Source organism: Cibotium barometz, chromosome 27 (assembly GCF_041138505.1).
Source record: "Cibotium barometz isolate CiBa-2024 chromosome 27, ASM4113850v1, whole genome shotgun sequence".
In the NCBI taxonomy this organism is placed as follows: Eukaryota; Viridiplantae; Streptophyta; class Polypodiopsida; order Cyatheales; family Cibotiaceae; genus Cibotium; species Cibotium barometz.
Genome location: NC_141072.1, coordinates 20,888,950 through 20,910,464, shown reverse-complemented (window position 1 = coordinate 20,910,464; position 21,515 = coordinate 20,888,950). Strand labels below are relative to the sequence as shown.

Below are 21,515 nucleotides of genomic sequence, written 5' to 3'. Positions count from 1 at the left end.
TACATATTCCTAATAACATGGCTCTAATACCAAATGTTATCATCATGGAGGATCAAAGATAGTGATCCAAATCATGGTTGAGGCATAATGACCATGCTAATTAAATTAAGTAAAAAGAGATTAGCTTAAGGTAATGGGGCAACATAATGATGAGAATGAGAGAGAATAGTCTTCATTAGAATGAGCCTCTTTTTTATAGGTTGAATACAAAATGATTAGGATTAAGTTAATCATGCTTAAGAGCTAATAATCCTCCATAATTCTCTCCATAATTCTCTCCATGATTCTAGCCTCCACATGCCCTAGATTCTGACTTCCAAAGTCAACAAAAGAGGCTCCTTTAAATGCTCCTGGCTCCCAGTACACTTCATGGACTCTTTCACCTTTACTGGCACTATACATCTACAAGGCTTTTAACCTTTGAACAAATTACCTAGGCTAAATTCTTTTATATCCATAAATCTCATGTACATCAATTTTTCCAATAACTATTAGATTCTGAAATATCCAACACCCCGAAGGATGCAAGTATGTAGTCTAGTAAGTTTCCGGCGATGTTCACACACCTAGCAGCTTTGCACTGCTTTGCTTCACTTGCTGCAACACCACGATAGTAGACGCCTATGCCACCCTTCTTACTACCACGATGGCCAACATCACCACCTCCCAACTGCTTGTGTTACACCTCTTACCTTCTGCTGCACCTTCTCTTTGTCTTATCTAGCCGGCCTTTGCACACTACACGTGGCACGCATATTGACTATAAAAATTGGTGTTAATATAGTGTTGGCGGGAGAATCTAAACGTTGCAAGTTTGGTGGAAATCCTCTAACTATTTATTAGAGAATCTGAATAATAGATTTTTTATTAAAAAATAAAGCAAGCAGTTTCAACTTTCAAGCCGTTTAGACTCTAGAGTTCGGAGACTGGAGTCTAATATAGTGATACCCCATAAATTTTCATTAATGCAGCATGCTCAATATAATAAATTATAAAGGGACGGCAGCAAGGTTAAGACTTAAGTCTTAAGTTACAACTTACACCTTACAAGTATATGAATGGTATATATATATATAAAAGTCCTTGACTACTTGGCATTCTAAATGCACGTCAATGTGAAAGGAAAATAAAAATTTTACCCTTCACTGAAGACAGACATGACAAATTTTACCCTTCACTGAAGACAGACATGACAAATTTTCTCCTTGCAAAAACGTCTTGAAATTGCAAAAATGTACAAAAAGGGAATCAAAAATCAACCATGCTCGTATTGTGTATGTGTGCGCGCGTAAGTGCCCATGCACTCGTGCACATGTATGTGTGTGTGGAAAATGATGAGTTACCAACAAGTTAGATACTTTGAAAACACACTCTTTTACCCTTACCCCTTTGTGGAGTGAGGGGACCTAAACACCTCTGACCCAAGTATCCCCTAAGGTGTAACTTAATAGAGACACAAACCATACATAGAATCGGCCGCCCAGGCTTGTGGCCAGAGAAGTAATGTGAATGGGCTTAGGAGTAGCCGTTGTATGCATGTGGGCACCACAATCGTATCCTACGGTCAGGACGCGGTACACGTAGGCGCGGCGTATATAACACCGTCGTCTCCGCTCTGTACCCGCACTTGCATGCATTTCCTTTGGATTTCTGAACTCAATTCATCTGTTTGGGCAAACGCGTTCTAATTCTGTGCAGGTTTCCGAAAAGGAAGAATGAGGGGTTTGAAGAAGAGACGGCATGCAAATGCAATGGCTAGACTGTGAACTGTTAAAAAGGGCGGAGAAAAAGTTCAAAGCAGGAGACTGCGAGTTAGAGAGCTACTGTTTTGGGTGAGGCGATGAAAATGTGCCAGTTAAACTTTGAGTTGAGCTTTGTGAATGCAAGCCGGTTCTCTCTCTCTCTCTCTCTCTCTGTGCGCTCTCTTTTCATGTTTTCATTTCTTTGGTCCTTCCTTGCGCCATTCCTTCGTGGGCTCTGTCGACTGCCCTATTTTGGGTACTGTTTTTCTTCTTCTTTTTTCTTTTTAAAAAAATAAACATCTGAAGTCATTTGTTGTTTATTCTGTTATTTTCTGCTTGTTTGCTGGTTCGTTTGTAAAGCACGATATTTCACCTGGGTTCTTCTTTGAAGCATCTTTCTGATCAAATTACCTTGTTGGGTCCTTCTGAAGGTCCATTTTCCCCACTTGGATTATATTTATTTTGCCACAAATTATGGTTTTCTCATCAGTTACAGCATGTTTGTGATCAATTTACTCCTTCTGAAGCTCCATTTTGCCCACTTAAATAAATTACATTAATTTTTCCGCGAATTATGTTGTTCATCGGATTTTACTCCTTTGGTTTGTAACTTTCAGAGATTCACAGGAAGATATGGGAAAGCTGATTCAGAGCTCAACAGGTGGGCTTCAACAGCAACAACAGCACCGCCATGCTCCATCTAGATTTGCACTTGAAGTATGCAGAGAGCCCATGGCAACAGAGACAACAAGAGGCTCAGAACAAGGGTGTGCCCTTACACAACAAGGGTTTTTATTAACAAACCCAGAACAAGGGTTGGCCCTAACGAAATTTAATAATGCTGAGCCCTCATCATTGGATGGTGATGGTGGGTGGGAGGAAGTGAAGGGTCTTGAAGCCCAACAACGCACAGCACTGGCCAAGATAGCATCCAAAGGTGTGCTATGGAAGCACCCAAGCAAGGCCATTTCCTATGTTTTCTCTTTGCATCATGGTGGGGACGTGGATGCGGATGGCAACTGTCTCTTTACAGCATCTCAAAAGGCAATGCACCTTAAAGGCTTGTCCCCTCGAGATCTAAGGTCTAAGGCGGTGGCTAAATTTACAAGTGATTACATGGCATGTGCCCTTTGTGAGCAAGAGGCTACGGATTCCATGATCAAGAATCTCTATTATCCCGATTTGGCCTCAGGATGGGGAGTCCATGTTGTGCAGGAGATTAAGCTACTTGCTAAGAAATCAGAGAGGGAGGCTCTTGACACCACCATTAAAGAGCTCGAGGAGGCTGGCATGTCGAGGTATTTTTTGGTCTCCTTTTTCTTGTGATTTATGTGTGTGCTTTCATGACTAAATAGGGCATATGCCAGTTAGTTACCAGTCATCAGTATCAGGACTAACTTAAAGATACAAACTTGAAGTCATGGTCACATCCCCTTGTCATAACAAAAATGTTAAGTAAAAATACAATGTCACTTGAGAACAGAAGTGACCCCTTGTATATATTTATCACAACTATGAACGAGAACTGTGCTACAAGTGCTAACATATGATTGTTATGTACTGAAAGATAGCACTCGAGCTTCATCATACTACCTTGAAAGAGAAGAATGGTCGTGGAAACTATCAATGCTATGCTATGCATTTATCAAGTTTGAAAATTGGTGAAAAGGATGCCTTACAGGTTGATCGGAAGGAAGAAGACAGAGACTACATGCAGTATGGAATGACTTGTAAAAAAACAAATAAAGTGAAAAAAGCCTTTCACTCACAAAATATGCCATCTCAGGAAAAGGACAAGGCATGTAATATGCCATCGGGAAAAGAACAAGGCCAATATGGGGTAGCTAGGTACACATAATGAAGGAGCTGCATTGTGATGCAATGGAAGCCAACAATGTGAAACATGAGACGAGGGATGAGAACTATGGACTGAATTTAAACTTGATTTTAAAAAGGACAAGGCATGTAATATGCCATCGGGAAAAGGACAAGGCCAATATGGGGTAGCTAGGTACACATAATGAAGGAGCTGCATTGCATCACAATGGAAGCCAACAATGTGAAACATGAGACGAGGGATGAGAACTATGGATTGAATTTTAACTTGAATTTAAAAAAATCAACAAACTCTGTCTGTCCTCATCTAAATCATCCTTTTTTGAATGGGTAGTGGTGTTTTACATAACTACAGTAAGCTCCTATATTCCGATGATTTTTCTGTTAATGAGTCAAAAGTCACCCATATCGTGCAGCCATGTTGCTGTAGGCTTGACTTTTGGATTCTGAATGCAATCAGGTCACTTGGTCCATGTGGAGGAGCTAACTTCATTTTTTCTATTATTGGCTATTAAGGACAAAAACTTCTCACCCAGCCAATGTATTCTGAATGCAATCAGGTCACTTGGTCCATGTGGAGGATCTCTCTCATGTAGCTAACTTGTTATGTTTCACTAGCTAAGGTGTTTCTCTATACATGTGTTTGTTATGATCGATGAAATTTTTGAGCTATTCTTTTGAATTTCAAAGACATGAGTTATCCATTCATTCTCCTCTATTTAAGCCAGAGTTTCAGCTTTTCAATGAATTAAGGACAAGTAGCTTACACAATATTTGATATTTTCCACACCAATTTCTTTCTCTGTTGTAGTTTAGTCTAAAGCAAATGACACATGGTGCGTACGTTAGAAACTTGGGTACTTCCAGTTATGGTTCGGGCAAATATTTGTTGGGTCTCCAGTTTTTGTGAGCTCTACTGATAACATGTATTGAGGTCTGAGTCTTTTGGTTTAGACAATCTATGTTGAGTGTGAGCTTGGTTGACCTACTGAAGTTATGGTTCGGGCAAATATTTGTTGGGTCTCCAGTTTTTGTGAGCTCTACTGATAACATGTATTGAGGTCTGAGTCTTTTGGTTTAGACAATCTACTTCCAGTTATGGTTCGGGCAAATATTTGTTGGGTCTCCAGTTTTTGTGAGCTCTACTGATAACATGTATTGAGGTCTGAGTCTTTTGGTTTAGACAATCTATGTTGAGTGTGAGCTTGGTTGACCTACTGAAGTTGAGGGACAAAACTAATTAAGTGGCAGCTCTCTTGGGACTTTTAAAGGTGCATTTTGCTGATGTGCGTGGATCTCCCACATGCTCTCATCACTGCCCTTCTTCTACCTCCTTATATGCCTTCAAATTGTTCCTCTCTTCCACCATGGTGTCATTGTCATCTTGTGTAGCAGAGTTTACCATGAAACCTACCTATGAATACTGATCCTAGACTGCCTACAACATGGGTATGTGACCTGCTTGGTTTTACGGCAGTAGAGATTGTTCATTTATATGTTGCTACACTGCTTATGCCTTCCTTTCAAATGCTTGTATGACACCATTTCTTTTCTCTCTCTCTTTTTTTAATTCCTTTTTCAAAAGTTGAGATCTTGCTAATCAGTCAGAATGGCTGTGAAACCGGCCTTCAGAAATTTGACGGGCGGTGAAACAAACACTCGCACACAAAACACTTCATCACCCATGGGGACCTGGAAAAGAAAACAAATAGGGGGAGCTAGAGTGCTCCTGCAAATAATACAAGGACACCGATCGAGAGACATGTTCTCCATATGAAAGCAAAGACCTGTATCCGATAAACCATAGACGTGTATCCATAAACCATAGTCTTGTTTCCTCGATACCAAAGTCTTGTTTCTTCTCGAAAAACCAATGTCTTGTTTCCATGGCAGGTAAACGCACATATACACCATCCAATCACGGTGCCAAATACCGAGAGAGAGAAAGATAGAGGACGTGTCAAGCAATCCCTGATTACTCATAAGTCCAAGATGAAAAGCAACAACACATCTCTTCCAAGAACATCATCCTATGCATACCTCTGCATCCTAATCTCGTAAACAAAACCTGCTTGCGAAGAGAGAGAGAGAGAGAGACCCCTTGGCTGTTAGCCCCTCGGTGCCTCCTTCAGCTCGCCTTCAAGAGAGAGAGAGAGAGAGACCCATGCTGGCTACTTTCACACATGCAGCTCGCCTGCACCTGCCTGACTGCCCGGCTGGCTATAGTGAGTCTCTTGTTTGACTCCCACCTGGCTGCCCGTTGCTACCTGGTCTTCCATATGTGAGGCCTCCCACCAGAAGCCTGCCTGGCTGCCCTACTAGCAGCAACTCTTAGGTGCAGTCACCTGGTCGCTTGCCTGTAGCCCTTGTGCCGCCGTCGCCGCCGCCACCGCCACCACCACCTGGAGCCCTATGTGCGCAGCAGCACTTGCCGTGGCCCATGTGCAGCAGCACTTGTCATGGCCCTTGCGCAGCAACATCTCTAGTACATGCCGCCTGTAGCTCTTGCACAGCTGCCTAGACACCCGCCTGGTAGCCCGCCTATACCATGCGTAGCCAGTTGGTAGCCACTTGTACCACACGACGACTCCTTGACGACTCCACACGGCGACGATCGACGATGATCCATGCGTCAACGTGCCTGACTTAAGCTCGCCACCCTTCACCTTATATAGATACGTTGCGCTTTTGTCAAAAACACCAAAAGCAATCAGCAAAACGCATGCTTAAAAATAATAATACTTTTAAATCATCAAAGGTTATTAAACCTTATAAATTTTAAAGTCCCTTTTGTCCCCTTTCACACTTGGGCTGGCCACCATATATGGGTTTCCTTTTCATATCCAACTTGATGGTGTTCACACTGTCCATCCTGTGCCCGTGCCTGTGCCCACCTGCTCGTTGTCCAAAGGGAAATACACAGGGTCGTAACATACCCCCCTCTTGAAAAATAGCAAGCGTCCTCGATTGCACTCAATAACACAGTAAGCATCCAAATAAGAAAGAGTCCCCATATGACCAAACAATGCCCCTCCAGTGCATCTGGGTGATGAAACAATCATCCTGAACAATAAGACCATACCATCACTTCGAAGTGACAAACAACTCTTGCTTGCCCCTTCAGAACGTGTAGAAAAAGTCTAAAACCAAGTAGAAACACGAAACCTGTGTTAGCCAAAAACAAAACCATGCATCATTCTACATATGACAAACATATGCATGACACATACATGCATTCGCAAACAATATGCTCCTCAAGATGCTCTACCTACTCCAATATAACAGTCTCAAGGTTGCCCGCAAGCCTTACACCCATGGGCATCCACGACTGGAGGTACAACATGAGCATATGAAAGCACTCAACGCATCTAAACAGTACATCCACTAAGTACTTCCCACATATGTCCCTTTTAATGCTTTACCCACTCTGCACATGGCCATCCCGCAGGAGCAACACTCAGTGATGCATCCATGAACATAATAAAGTACTTGATGTATCACACCGATATACATGCATCTCATCCTGACACATCCAGAGTATTACCCATGTATTCCCAAGGGTACCAAGATCCAATGGCACCAGAATACCATAATACCTCGGAAAGTGTATAAATACATGCACAAATAGAGTTCGATCCATATATCCATCAAACCAAACCAACTGAGGGACTGCTCGCAAGACTTATGCCCTCCATAGAGTCTCGAAGTGTTAGCTCAGGTTGCTACAGACTTTGAACTAAACCAAACCATGCCATTCCAAAGGAAACCAACTCTAGAAATAGCATCATTTCATGTGACTAGTACACAATATCATAGAAGTCCCATAAGCAGATGTACTGTCAGCTATCAGTACCTTCGAGTGAATACAAAGATGTCACCAAGCGACTCCTAGATGAAAAACTGAGCCTGTCTATAACAAGGGAGCGGAGGTGCTACCCCCTCTTGAGCTTCAGGCAATGCTCCAGACCCCAACTCTGCTGAACCTGAATGAGCCGCCGCAAGAGTCGGCTCCAACTCAAAAGGCATCAAGATAAAGTTGCAATACCTAAGGTGAATCTGCTAAGTCACCCTCCTCCATCCACTTCGCATCCATCGGTGAATAGTTCTTTAAACTTCACAAGATAGTGACGGGAAACTTTACCTTGTACCTTTCTTTCCTTACGTGCCAGTATCTGCTCGGGAATAAGAACCTCATCAAGTACCTCTACTCCTCCATCCACTTCGCATCCATCGGTGAATAGTTCTTTAAACTTCACAAGATAGCGACAGGAAACTTTACCTTGTACCTTTCTTTCCTTATGTGCCAGTATCTGCTCAGGAATAAGAACCTCATCAAGTTCCTCTACTTTCGTCTGAGCCTCATCTGATACATCCACAGGCACTGGAAACCTGCTTGCACTCCACCCAAGTGGTAAGCACAAGTTTCTGATGAAGCATAGTAGATCACCACTGCTAAACATAGAAAAAAGTTGCCTTCCGAACCCATGAAAGCCTCCTTGAAGATACCATCGGTGACAAAGTGTCAAAAGCCATAGCCTTTCAACCCATCTTTTGCACCATAACACTTCATGTGCTTTCTTGTTCCTGGCCATCTACTTCTTGTCCTTGGTGTCTTTTCTCCTGAGCTTCATCCTCAGCTTTTGCTCTTCACCTCATATAGGCAAAGACTCATAATCCTGTACTGTCTCCTGTACTTCCTTTCCACTTTCCTCATGTAGAAGCTTTTGATGCGACAACCACGGGCTCGCCTCCTTGAGAAAGTCGACGGTATCTGTCAGAATCGAGCATGCGGAAGTTTGAATACACGTAGAGAGAGAGAGAGAGAGAAGTTGACGCAAAGAGAGAGAGAGAGAGAGAGAGAGAGAGAGAGAGATTGACGAACAGCTAACTTTAGTAATGAATAGATTGAATAATACAATGGTGGGCATGGGTATTTATACCCTCATGATGGAAATGGCCGACTACCACCCCACTTTGAGATACATTAATTTAACACCCTCTCTGTAGCTCATAGTGGGCATAGATGAACAAGCCAAGTTGATGTAGATGCAACCATGGACACCTCAGTACCGGCCGGATACCAAATACACCTCGGAAAATGCACCAAAAAACCTGTCTCCTCAAGGAATGCCATCTTGAGCTTCAGCTGCCACATAGAATAATGAATTGCAGACAACTCCACATCCATGATCCCCCATTCGTTGAACTGAGAACACACACATCCAAAAGATCTCCTGAACATTGAACTATCGACACATGACGCCCCAAATTCTCTGACAATGAACTAGGAACTCATCCCATCCATAGTCTGCTACCAATGAACTACGAACACATCACGTCCATAGATTTGTCAAGCTGTTCCATGCCAGATGCATGTGCCTTGAACTCCGACACACGGGTCCAAATCACCAAAACGGGAGCACAGACTGCCCCTCTCTGCCACTCACATGCCTCTCTCTGGCTGAAGCACGTGGTAGCATCCATCCACCTAGCTAGAATGCTGGAGTATGTGCCAGTGAAGTCCTCGCCACACCGGCAGACGCCGTAGCATCCCTCTTAGAATCACTGTCACTGTCATCCTCGTCAGCTTTGCCTTTGCCTTTGTCATTTGTCGAGCCTTGAGCTTTAGCTTTGGATTTGCAATCCCGAGCCAAATGCCCTCGCTTTCCGCACTTATAACAACGGCTCCTAGACTTCTTATTGGATTCCGATGCAGCATGTGCCGATTCTACATCCTTCGGAACCCGAATCTTGCCTTGGGAAATGAGCATTGCTTCCTCCTCAATGAGAAAAGAGCTGAGATCATCAAATTCCAGCTTTTCCTTCGTGACTTGTAAGTGTAATGCCCTCGAGACCATCTCATACTCCTCAGGCAACTTCGTAAGAACCAAGGCAGCTAACTGGGTACTAGTTAACGCACTATTCATAGCCTCTGGCGAAAGCATTCTTCCTCCTGATGGAAGTTGGGAAGTCGATTGTATGGCCTGTGGCACAGCAGATGTTGACCGCTCAATGTGAGTTGAGAGTAGTTTGGGAATACTTGCACCAGAAGTAGCCAGAACAGTTGATTTCGAGCTGTCCTTTTGCAACCGTAGAATAGAAGCATAGGACTTCTTTGGTGCCTCCTCGACTGTTGCTTCTTCAACTATATTTATGGGTGAAGCCTCCATCGCACATTGTGCTGAACTTGCCTCAAACTCAATAAATGCGAAACATACTCCTCTCCTCTGGTTGCGAAGATTAACCCCCCCCCATGCTTCGTGCCTACTCGCCTTGCTTGGCTGACCTGCTTCACCAAACAAAACGCAAGCTTCTCCTTACCTCTTGCTCGTTGCAGCCGCTTGTGGTGTGCAACCTTGCGCCACCAAGCGCTACTGGAACAAAAGCGCAGCCTTGCTTGTTATGCTTTAGCGACGTTTGGCGCTCTGGCGGCACCTAGATGCAGGAGCCTCTTCCGCGGGGTCTCCCCGTTAGCCTCTTCCTAGCATCGAACCGGAGCTTGTACTCTCGGCCGTCACCTGCAGGCTCCACGACGTCGGCAGCGAACCGTACTCTCTTCTTCTTCTCCACCTCTCTATGCGCTTGTCCAAGGACCCTAGAGCCTGAGCCCTAGAGCCTGAGCTCTGGTACCATGTCAGAATCGAGCATGCGGAAGTTTGAATACACGTAGAGAGAGAGAGAGAAGTTGACGCAAAGAGAGAGAGAGAGAGATTGACGAACAGCTAACTTTAGCAATGAATAGATTGAATAATGCAATGGTGGGCATGGGTATTTATACCCTCATGATGGAAATGGCCGACTACCACCCCACTTTGAGATACATTAATTTAACAGTATCCCGGCAATGGAACCATGAAACTGGCCTTCAGAAGTCTGATGGGCGGTGAAACAAACACTCGCACACAAAACACTTCATCACCCATGGGGACACGGAAAAGAAACAAACAGGGGGAGCTAGAGTGCTCTTGCAAATAATACAAGGACATCAATTGGCCCCAAAAGGCAGTGGCGCCCCTTGCGGTATTTCTTTACTTGATCAAATATGAGTACAAAGTACATCTTGTCGAATCCTCTACAAATAAGATTCCTCCTAGCTTTTCACCGAGGACTTCCAAATAAGAACTCTTGTTATTACAACAAAGCATTCCATAGAGAAGGCACACGTGTACGACACCTCCCTGCTTGAAAAGGTCTTCTCCATCGCTATCATGGATCCCACAACCCTTTCCCAAATAGCAGTAGGGCTGTACCAAACCACATGTCCTTCCTATAGTCACAGCTTGCATGTAACCTCGAGAAAACTAGAACCTGTTCACATGAATCGAGAGACATGTTCTCCATATGAAAGCAAAGACCTGTATCCGATAAACCATAGACCTGTATCCATAAACCATAGTCTTGTTCCTTCTCGAAAAACCAATGTCCTGTTTCCATGACAGATAAACCCACATATACATCCAATCACGGTTCCAAAAACCTAGAGAGAGAAAGATAGAGGACGTGTCAAGCAATCCCTGAATACACATAAGTCCAAGATGAAGAGCAACATTCTAAGAACATCATCCTGTGCATATGTAGCTTGATCCTCTGCATCCTAATCTCGTAAACAAAACCTGCTTGCGAAGAGAGAGAGAGAGAGAGAGAGAGAGAGAGAGAGAGAGAGAGACCCCTTGGCTGTTAGCCCCTCGGTGCCTCCTTCAGCTCGCCTTCTTCAAGAGAGAGAGAGAGAGAGACCCGTGCTGGCTGCTGCCACACATGCAGTGTCATGTGCATGAAAGATGCCATGGACATTCTCGGGTGCTGATCCAAAAGAGGCAGCCAGATAAAGAGTATGAACTAGATATAGTTAGGATTTTGAGCACAAGATATAGAAGAGGACCAAGTGTTGGACTTGGAGCAAAAGCATGGAAGAGAAGGAAGGCTGCACAGAGGCTCTGTCAGCTCGCCTTCTTCAAGAGAGAGAGAGAGAGAGACCCGTGCTGGCTGCCGCCACACATGCAGTGTCATGTGCATGAAAGATGCCATGGACATTCTCGGGTGCTGATCCAAAAGAGGCAGCCAGATAAAGAGTATGAACTAGATATAGTTAGGATTTTGAGCAGAAGATATAGAAGAGGACCAAGTGTTGGACTTGGAGCAAAAGCATGGAAGAGAAGGAAGGCTGCACAGAGGCTTTGTCGGCTGCTCACAGAACTAGTCGGCTGAACCAGAGGGCAGGGCGCCAATTGGCGCATCATGATCAAAGAAGAACACCAGTCGGGCAGCGCTGAAGGGGCATTTAAAACATAAATGACTGGCCAACCAGCAGTCGGCCAGTCATCAGTCGGCCAGTATATCAAGTGTCCAAGAACCCTATAAAAGGCATAGTGTGCAGCACATGGATAGAACTATTCACCCCTTTAGGGAGTGGATCCTTAGGGTCCTAGAGTAGGACAAGATTTTGGGTGTTTACCACCTTTTGTTTAAGGCAATATACTGAATTTCCAGCATCTCTCTCTCTCTACTCTCTCTTCATGTCTGCGTTTTGCATCAGCATGTTGCCAGTGGTGTTTAGGGCTGAAAGAAGACCCCCAGAGCTTCCGCGTGTTACATTGGTATCAGAGCATCAGGCTCAGCAAAGCAAAACACTGATTCATGTACAGGTCCAAGGTACAGGAAAGTACACGGATACGAATCCCAAGGCAAGGAACACAAAATCGGGAAGAGCTCCCAGGAGGTTTGTTGGTGGTGTTCCACAAAGCCAAAGTGGATGGCAGTCCTGTGAGCCAGATAGGTTCTCGGGCAACGGTCCCAAGGGAGGTTTATCCTCCAAGGGGTGATGTGAGCGTGCTAGACTCATTTCTCAGGAATGAAGACCAAGACTCATTTCTCAGGAATGAAGACCAAGACAGTGTTCAGAGTCAGGGCAGGAATGGATTGTGGACTAGATGGAAAACGATGCATAGATCTTAGTCTGTGACATAGTGGTTTGGAGACCGGGCCGGGCTTTCAGAGAAAAGGGTTGCTAGGGATGGATGGATGACAAAGGGACTTCGGGAAAAGATTGGGATGATGACAGTCATCCAAGAACAGGTTGGAATCCCATCATGAAGTTTAGCAGAGGGGGATGTCATGTGCATGAAAGATGCCATGAACATTCTCGGGTGCTGATCCAAAAGAGGCAGCCAAATAAAGAGTATGAACCAGATATAGTTAGGATTTTGAGCACAAGATATAGAAGAGGACCAAGTGTTGGACTTGGAGCAAAAAAGCATGGAAGAGAAGGAAGGCTGCACAAAGGCTCTGTCGGCTGCTCACAAAACTGGTCGTCTGAACCAGAGGGCAGGGCGCCAATTGGCGCATCATGATCAAAGAAGAACACCAGTCGGGCAGCGCTGAAGGGGCATTTAAAACATAAATGACTGGCCGACCAGCAGTCAGCCAGTATATCAAGTGTCCAAGAACCCTATAAAAGGCATAGTGTGCTCATGTGGATAGAACTATTCACCCCTTTAGGGAGTGGATCCTTAGGGTCCTAGAGTAGGACAAGATTTTGGGTGTTTACCACCTTTTGTTTAAGGCAGCCTATGGCTGTAGTGGAGGTACCTTTTTGTACCATATTAATATACTGAATTTCCAGCATCTCTCTCTCTCTCTCTCTACTCTCTCTTCATGTCTGTGTTTTGCATCAGCATGTTGCCAGTGGTGTTAAGGGCTGAAAGAAGACCCCCAGAGCTTCCGTGTGTTACATGCAGCCCGCCTGCACCTGCCTGATTGCCTGGCTGGCTATAGTGAGTCTCCTGTCTGACTCCCGCCTGGCTGCCCATTGCTGCCTGGTCTTCCATACGTGAGGCCTCCCACCAGAAGCCTGCCTGGCTGCCCTACTAGCAGCAACCCTTAGGTGCAGTCACCTGGTCGCTTGCCTGTAGCCCTTGCGCCGCAGCCGCCGCCGCCACCTGGAGCCCTATGTGCGCAGCAACACCTGCCGTGGCCCATGCGCAGCAGCACCTGCAGTACACGCCGCCTGTAGCTCTTGTGCAGCTGCCTAGACACCCGCCTGGTAGCCCGCCTATACCACGCGTAGCCACTTGGTAGCCGCCTGTACCATATGGCAACGATCCACGATGATCCATGCGTCAACTTGCCTGACTTCAGCTCACCAGCCTTCACCTTATATAGATACGTTGTGCTTTTCTCAAAAAATCCAAAAGCAATCAGCAAAACGCATGCTTAAAAATAATAATACTTTTTAAATCATCAAACGTTATTAAACCTTATAAATTTTAAAGTTCCTTTTGTCCCCTTTCACACTTGGGCTGGCCACCATATATGGGTTTCCTTTTCATATCCAACTTGATGCTGCACTGTCCATCCCATGGCCGTGCCCGTGCCCACCTGTCCAAAGGGAAGAACACAGGGTCGTAACAGGCTGCCGGTATTGACCCTATTTCGGAAGGTTAGGGGGAGCAGAGAGTCCTATGCCTGCCCGCTTGTAGACGGATTACAACCCTCATGTGAGGATGTGTCCATCGGCAGCAGCAAGCTGGGATTGAACCTGACACTTCTTGCTCAAGAGTTCAATCAACTACCAACTTGCCTATACTCCATGGACTTTTCTCCCTCTTTTTACATGCTGTAATTTTACCTGGGTATCATTTTTAATTGAGACTGGGTTTTTTTTTTTCACAACAGGAAGCTTGCAGCTGAGACTTTGTACAAGGAGCGTTGTATTACTGTGGAGGATGGTGAGAGTTGGGCTAAATACATGTCTGTGGGAGGTAACGATGACGACGAGCATGATATCATTACCCTCCAGTACACAGAAGAGGGCTTGTTAACAGTGGATGAGAACAGGGACGGTAAGGCGGCTGCTTTCGGTGATGACATAGCCATTGAAAGCCTAGCAACTGAGTTTGAACGGGAAATTTTTGTGGTAGGTAGAATTATTTTGTTAGTCCTTGGTATGAATACATGCTTAAATCCTTTAGACCCTAAAGGTGGTGAGGTAGCATTATTCTGTTAGTCCTTGGTACGATAAAAATGCTTAAATCATTCATTAAGGTGGTGATATGTTGTGCAGGTTCAAGCTCATGGGACAGATGCCATGGTAGATGATCATAATTGCATTTTCTTCTTGCCTCATCCGCCACGAGGGGAAATCCAGCATGCACCAACCTTTCTTTTCATGAAAGGCACAGGTAAACACAGCTTTTCAATACTAGAGAATGCGGATTAAGACATTTCATGTTGTCAGAGTGTTTTATATTATCTTGTGATCTTTATATTTTCTCTTTTTTACCCCCCTTTTCATCCAAAGGCTGGTGTGGAGCTGGTGCTGATCACTATGAACCTCTGATTGCTCGTCCTGCTTCAACTATTCTACCAGAGAAAGCACACTTGGCTCTTTAACCAGAAAGAGAAGAGAGCATGTCTCACTGTTGCTGAATATTATAGAGGCAGGAAAAATTCCCACACCTTTTTGTGGCCATGCTGAGGTTCAGGTTGCTCATCATAAAGAGCTTGTTCGAAAAATTCTTTTCCTCTAAAAAGGGGTTTTGTTCCAAATTTTATGAGGCCAAAAATTGGCTCCCAAATGTTAGAAGAGTTGATGTGAATCACGCACCCATTTCATCATTTTTTTAAAACCAGTTTTGGTCAAATAATTTTGGTGGTTGTACATAGGCATGCACACAGCCTTTTCCATCTTCAGTGTGGATCCTATGATGATAGCAACATGCTGTCCTTTAAGGGACATTACAGATATCTCCACCGCTAGTCGGTGGTGGACAGGTGGGTGCTTGGATGGGGGATCATGAGGCACGAGTAGGCACAATGCCTGTAAGGGGGATCATGAGGCACGAGTAGGCACAATTGGCCTGTAAAGCCCCCTCACAAGACTAACAAAGGAATTCTTTTTTATGAATTCGGTTGTGACAATAATAATAAAGGGCATATATGTGAAAGTTGTAACCTCAAGGTACAATTTTATTTGGAACCTACTTTCCATTAGAGGTAAAGAGGAATGCATTTTAAGTCTTTCTTCTCACTGCACTTTCAAGCAGTTGTAATGGTATATCCAAATAGAGCTAATGGAGGAATTAGATGCAAGCAAAATGAGAAGCTAGAGAAGATGGATTCTTAGAGAGGGTCTTGGTCAAAGTCCATTTCCATTGTTGTTGCATGAGAACTTCTTTCTTTGTTGATTCTCTTAAAAAAACCTTGTTACTGCCAAAACATAGGTCATAGCATAGAACCTCCATTTTTTATTGCATGAGAACTTTCTTTGTTGATTCTCTTTTATAAAAAAACTCGCGAATTACTCATTATTTATTGTTGCACAAGAAGCTCGTAAGATTCATACTCTCCTTGGAGGCAACAGAAAGAGAGAGTCAAGCTAGAAGCAAGGACATGTGAAGCCTAGGCGTGCATGCACTTGTATGCCAGTAATGGTGCAGTTTGTGTACAAGGTTTAGTACTAAGCATACATTCATATGTCAGTAATGGTGCAGTATGTGTACAAGGTTTAGTCAAGCTAGAGTAATGGTGCAGTTTGTGCACAAGGTTTAGTACTAAGCAATACACCCATATGTCAGTAATGGTGCAATTTGTGTACAAGGTTTAGTGTTTCTGGGATTTAATAGTGCTTGTCTCTCTCTCATCCCAGGATGTAGGTATTCTTCATACACAAATTTGAGTTGGCAAAGAAGTTCCTACAATGAAGTACTTCATCCTCTCCTGAGAAGCAAGGAAGATAGATGTGAAGGTAGAGAAGCAAGGACATGGTGCAGTTTGTGTACAAAGTTAAATGTTTCTAGGATTCAAGAAGCAGGCATTAAAGTATGCTTCTCTCTTTCACTCTCTTGCCACATCCCAGGCTTGATGTTCTTCATACACAAATTTGAGTTGGCAAAGTTCCTATAATGAAGTACTATATACTGTCCTTGCTTCTCTACCTTGACTGTCTTTCCATTGTCTCCAAGGAGCCTCAATGCATGCACTCATATTGGGGGCAGTTTGTCTACAAGATTTAGTATTTGTGGGATTCAAGCAGCATGCACTAAAGTCTCAATTCAAGTACATGTGAAGCCTCAATGGCAGTCAGTAGTCAAGTCATGTCAGTTTGTCTACAAGGTTTAGTGTTCGTGGGCTAAAGTCTCTCTCTCTCTCTCTCCACACACACCAAAAGAAGGGAAATAGGTGTGGTGTTTTGGCTTTTTGAAAGAGGAGAGTTAATTGGTGGGTTCACAATATCTTTGTAGGGTATGCAACCAAGTAGGAGAGCACATTGAGAGAACTTGTACTTAAGTTGTCCTAGGGCAAAAGTATCATTTTGATGATTACACAATGCAATTTACAAGCACCAAGATTACTCATTCATATCATGTTGAAAGGATGTGCAGATGTGTCATGTACATGCAGTAATATTCTAGGTTCTTGGCTTCCTCTTTGCGTATTCCCCAAGAGCACTTCAACTTCTTTGACCAAAAAAAAAAGGAGAGGAAGGAAGTAAAGAACCTATTATATTAATGTATGCACACAAAAAAGGTTATATGCGTAATTGCCATGTCCTCCTAAAATGAAACAAACCTGTAATCTTTAAAAAGTGCGAATCTCCATGTCCTTCCAACATGAAATGAACATATACGTACTCTTAGCCCTTAAGATATCAACAAGTTATAAAGCAAATATAACCCCTAAGGCAATTAATGTACATGGAGTCATTACAAAAAGGGAATCTCACATCAGATATTGTTGGTTACTCATTTATGTAATTGATCGTATGATGGATCATAAACTAGGAGAATTTGTAACCGGAGGACAAAATTACTTGCAACACTTGTTGAGACACTTCTTGCATTCAAATCTAGCCCTAACTAAAAATCCATGCAGTGGGTGGGTATATGAAATACGGGTGTATAAAGGCCCAATTGTGATGGGAAAAGTGGAATGTGGCAGGTTTTCAGCTATTTTATAGTTCTTTTAAGTTTTTTAATTATTTTATAGTTCTTTTAAGTTTTTCTACTAAACTTTGGCTTGTCCAACAATCAGCCAACCTCTTTTTTTTCGGAGAGATTTTACCCCCACACCCATAGGCGAGTGAACTTCGCACACGCTGTCATGTGCATAGGTGAGTGAACTTCGCACACACTGTCATGTGCACAGAGTGTATCTACCGTGTGTAGCGCGCACACAAGACTAGCTTCGAGGCTTGGGGTAGCTTGGAGCTACACAAGCTGATTGCGAGCTCGGCTAGGGATAGATTGATGGATGGGCGCCCAAGTGAGGATGTCTTGATGGGCGGGCACCCAAGTGTGGATGCTCGATGCTCGGCCAAGAGCCTATAAAAGGGTGGCCAAGGTCAGTTAGTCAGAGTGTCGCGAGTCTTTGCAAGAGCTCTACGGTCCAGGAGCCTGGATCTAGTGGAGACATGTACCTGCTTCATGCAGTCGAGGCCCGTGAGGGTAGCTTCGTGGCGGTATGGGACGTCAGGGGGTAGAGATTGGGGACAACCAAGACTTGTGGGTTTTGCCCACGGCTGTTATGGTTGGGTGGTGAGTCAGGCCTGCACCCCCTTCGCGTTGTTTGGCTTTGTTTTGTAAGTTTCATGTCGTGTTTCAGGATTGCTCGTGTTTCAGGATTGCTCTAAGAGGAGATCCTTGGGGATTTGAATCAGAGAATGCCTCGAAGAGCTTGCAAGTCGGTAGGTGGAGAAGAAAGAGGTATGAGTTCAAGATGACTGCTGTTTTTTTATAATTCAGCGTGTGGGTTCTTGTTTACATCGTTGCTACCCAGGTTGGGTCGTGATCTTGAAAAGGGTCGAGTTGAATTGCATGTGAAGAGGCTTTTTTCTTTGGCAAGAGAGCTAGTCGGCTGTGTGAATCAGCGAGAGAAAGAGAGAGTGGGAGGGAAAGCTATCGGCTGTCGGCTGTGCGTGAAGGCAGCCAGGTCTGATGGGCGTGCAGTCGGGCGAACGCGGGCAACGCTGCTGTTTGCAGGTAAGTGTTCTTGCAGCCAACAGGTGCTTTTCGGTGTTTTTTTGCCCATGTTATTTTTTTAAGGCGCCGAGTTGCTTTTCGTTTTTAAAAGAACCTTACGTTCTTTTTTTTTTTAATGGCGTGGCTTTTCCACGTTTGATGCATGGCTTTTACACAAAAGCCATCCCACATGTTTTTTTTTTTTACAAAAGCAAAAAAAGTACAAAAGCTTTTCTGGGCTTTAAAGACCCGGCTTGTTTTCAGGCACTTCTCGAGGAGTTCTCTTGCACCATCTCTTGCTTGCAACCAAGTTTTTCTCTCACTTTTCCCATTTAGAGATGTCTACCGGCTACTGAGGTCGCCGATGGCGATCTTTTCAAAGATTTTGTGACTAAATCTAATTTTTGAGAATTTAAAGTTACTTTCGCACTTCTTTTGTGGCGCACAGGCACACAGGTCGCCGCGCAAATGCAGACTTTGCAAAATTTCATCTCTTTATTGACCACTACCCTATCTACTGTTTGAGGCATGGATACCTTGGCGTCTGCTTTAGGCCCCAACATCACTCCAGAACAGTTTGGGAGCGAGCAAAAGCAGTGTACCAATGAGATTGTGGACACGTGGCTACATCAGTGCAGGTCCAGTTCCAATTTCATCCATATGGCAATGACAAAAAGATTCAGTTGGCAGCATGTTTCCTCTCGAGCTTTGCTATGGTGGAAAGAACTAAAACCTAAACCAACAACCTGGTCACAGTTTGAATAAGTCTTCAAAAAGGAATTTCTCAAGAAGGAGGATGACTACGACATAGTTGCTTAGTTTGCCAGTTTGACCATGACCTTGCAGAACCTCACTTATGAGGTCTACCTCCAAAAATTTAGAGACTTACAGATGAAAGCTACGAAGATGGATCCTACTACTCTTTTGGGTTTCTTCGTAGGATTACTTGTCTCGTATCGTTTACAGGTCAAGAATAATAAGTGTAAAACTTTGGACGAGGCCATTCATTCTGCACGTATTTATGATGATATGATGGTCCCTTGGAAAACCAAACCCGTAATAACCGAGCAGGGAAACAAGCACAAAAGAAAGTTCTCTGCGCCAATGGCTAGCACGACAGAAGAAAAGTCTTCGAACCAATCTTTGAAGAATTCTACTTCGACTCTAGCAAAAAAAAAAACATCTCCTCAAGGCTTTGAAGCTCAACAAGGAGGGACATTGCTTCATCTGTGAAGAAAAAGGACACATGCATAACGAGTGCCCGAAAAAGAAGTGTGCTAAGACCAACGCAAGACCCAAGATGAAGGCTTTGAAGCTCAAGAAGGAGGACCCAAGAATTCTACCTCGACTCCAACAAAAAAAATCATCTCCTCAAGGCTTTGAAGCTCAAGGAGGAGGGACATTGCTTCGTCTGTGAAGAAAAAGGACACATACGTAACGAGTGTCTGAAAAAGAAGGGTGCTAAGACCAACGCAGGACCCAAGATGAAGGCAGCCAACCAGTTGTCTTTGACAGGTACTTTAGTCACTGTACTTTCTCGCCCTAGTTCATGTTCTGATTGTCTATTCAACGCTAAAGTTGGCTTACACAATCTTCTCCGAGTTTATGGAGAAGTGAATGGCCATAGAATCCACATTCTTGTGGACCCTGGAAGCTCACATATCTTTGTTAATTACAAACTTGTGCAGAAATTGGATCTGGACACAACGCCTAGTGATCATACCTACGAGGTACGCCTACTTGCGGGTCAGTAAGCGTGGGATCGAAAGGTGGAGAAGCTACCGATCCGGATTCAAGACTACAGAGATATTCTGGAGTGCTCATATAGAGTTGCTATTAGGGATTGAGTGGTTTAAGACCCTTAAGGTCCAGATAGATTGGTCTAGTCATTCTTTTTCTTTTGAACATAGGAATACCCAGTATTGTATCCTAAGTGATTGTATACATCCCTCTCACGGACCTCTTGTAAATATAGTTGATTTTAGAAATATAATGGATTCTTCTTTGTATATTGCTTTCCACCGTGTGTTGATTCCACTTTCTTCATTTCTCATACCTACTATGGATGTCAATGAATTAAGTGGGTTTGAAAGCAAAGAATTAAAGAAGTTACTTGACTCGTTTCAAGATGTATTTCCTAAGGAGCCGCCATCAGGCTTACCACCCGAAAGGGTAGTGGATCATCGTATTGATCTAGTCCCTAGTGCTCAACCTGTTAGCATTCCGCCTTACAGAGGATGAGCCAGACTGAGGAAGATAAGTTGGCCAAACAACTCGTAGATTATTTGAGGATGGTCCAAATCCATCCAAGTAAATCACCTTGGGGTGCGCCTGTGTTACTTAGGAGAAAGCAGGACAACACCTGGCGAATGTGTGTAGATCACAAGAGACTGAACAAAGTGACAATCAAGAACCGCTATCCTCTCCCTAGATCAGATGACCTGATTGACCGTTTTGTCAGAGCGAAGTATTTCACAAAGATCGATTTACGTATTGGTTATCATCAAATACGTATTCATGAAAGGCACGTTGAAAGAACCGCCTTTCAAGCTAGGTATGGCCATTACAAGTTTCTCGTATTACCTTTTAGCCACTTTGAATAATTTTTTTCATGAACATTTGCGGAAGTTCTTGGTTGTGTTCCTCAACGATATTTTAGTCTATAGTCGAACTCTCGAGGATCATGTTAGACACCTCACGATTGCCTTGACTATTTTTCGACAGAATTGACTGTATGCTAAATTAAGCAAAGGTGAGTTTTTTATTATGAAAATTATTTACTTGGGACACAAGATTGCAAGAGACGGGTTGAGCATTGACTAAGACCGAGTTCAAAAGGTTTTGGCTTGGCCGATACCACAAACAGTGAGACAACTTCATTCTTCTCGGTTTTTTTGTTTTTCTTCGAAAATCTGCGGGGGTACTCTCAGCTCACTCTACCGATAAACTGACTTGTTGTTTTGAAAGGTCGTGGACATAAGTC

At 43.9% G+C, this 21,515-nt stretch overlaps 1 protein-coding gene across 2 annotated transcripts; it reads left to right on the top strand.

Annotated features, from left to right (window-relative positions):
• The first annotated feature begins 1,626 nt into the window (after positions 1–1,626).
• Positions 1,627–15,170, top strand: LOC147623164 (Gap junction beta-4 protein). 2 transcript variants are annotated; one of them, XM_086821248.1, is made up of 5 exons: positions 1,627–1,832; positions 2,360–3,040; positions 14,250–14,490; positions 14,638–14,755; positions 14,875–15,170. In XM_086821248.1, exons 1-5 carry the CDS (start codon positions 1,741–1,743, stop codon positions 14,964–14,966), a joined length of 1,224 nt encoding a protein of 407 aa, XP_086677374.1. In that variant the 5' UTR covers positions 1,627–1,740; the 3' UTR covers positions 14,967–15,170. The 2 variants fall into 2 exon arrangements, with proteins under 2 accessions (XP_086677374.1, XP_086677375.1); XM_086821249.1 differs by having other exon boundaries at positions 1,782–1,890.
• The last annotated feature ends 6,345 nt before the right edge of the window (positions 15,171–21,515 follow it).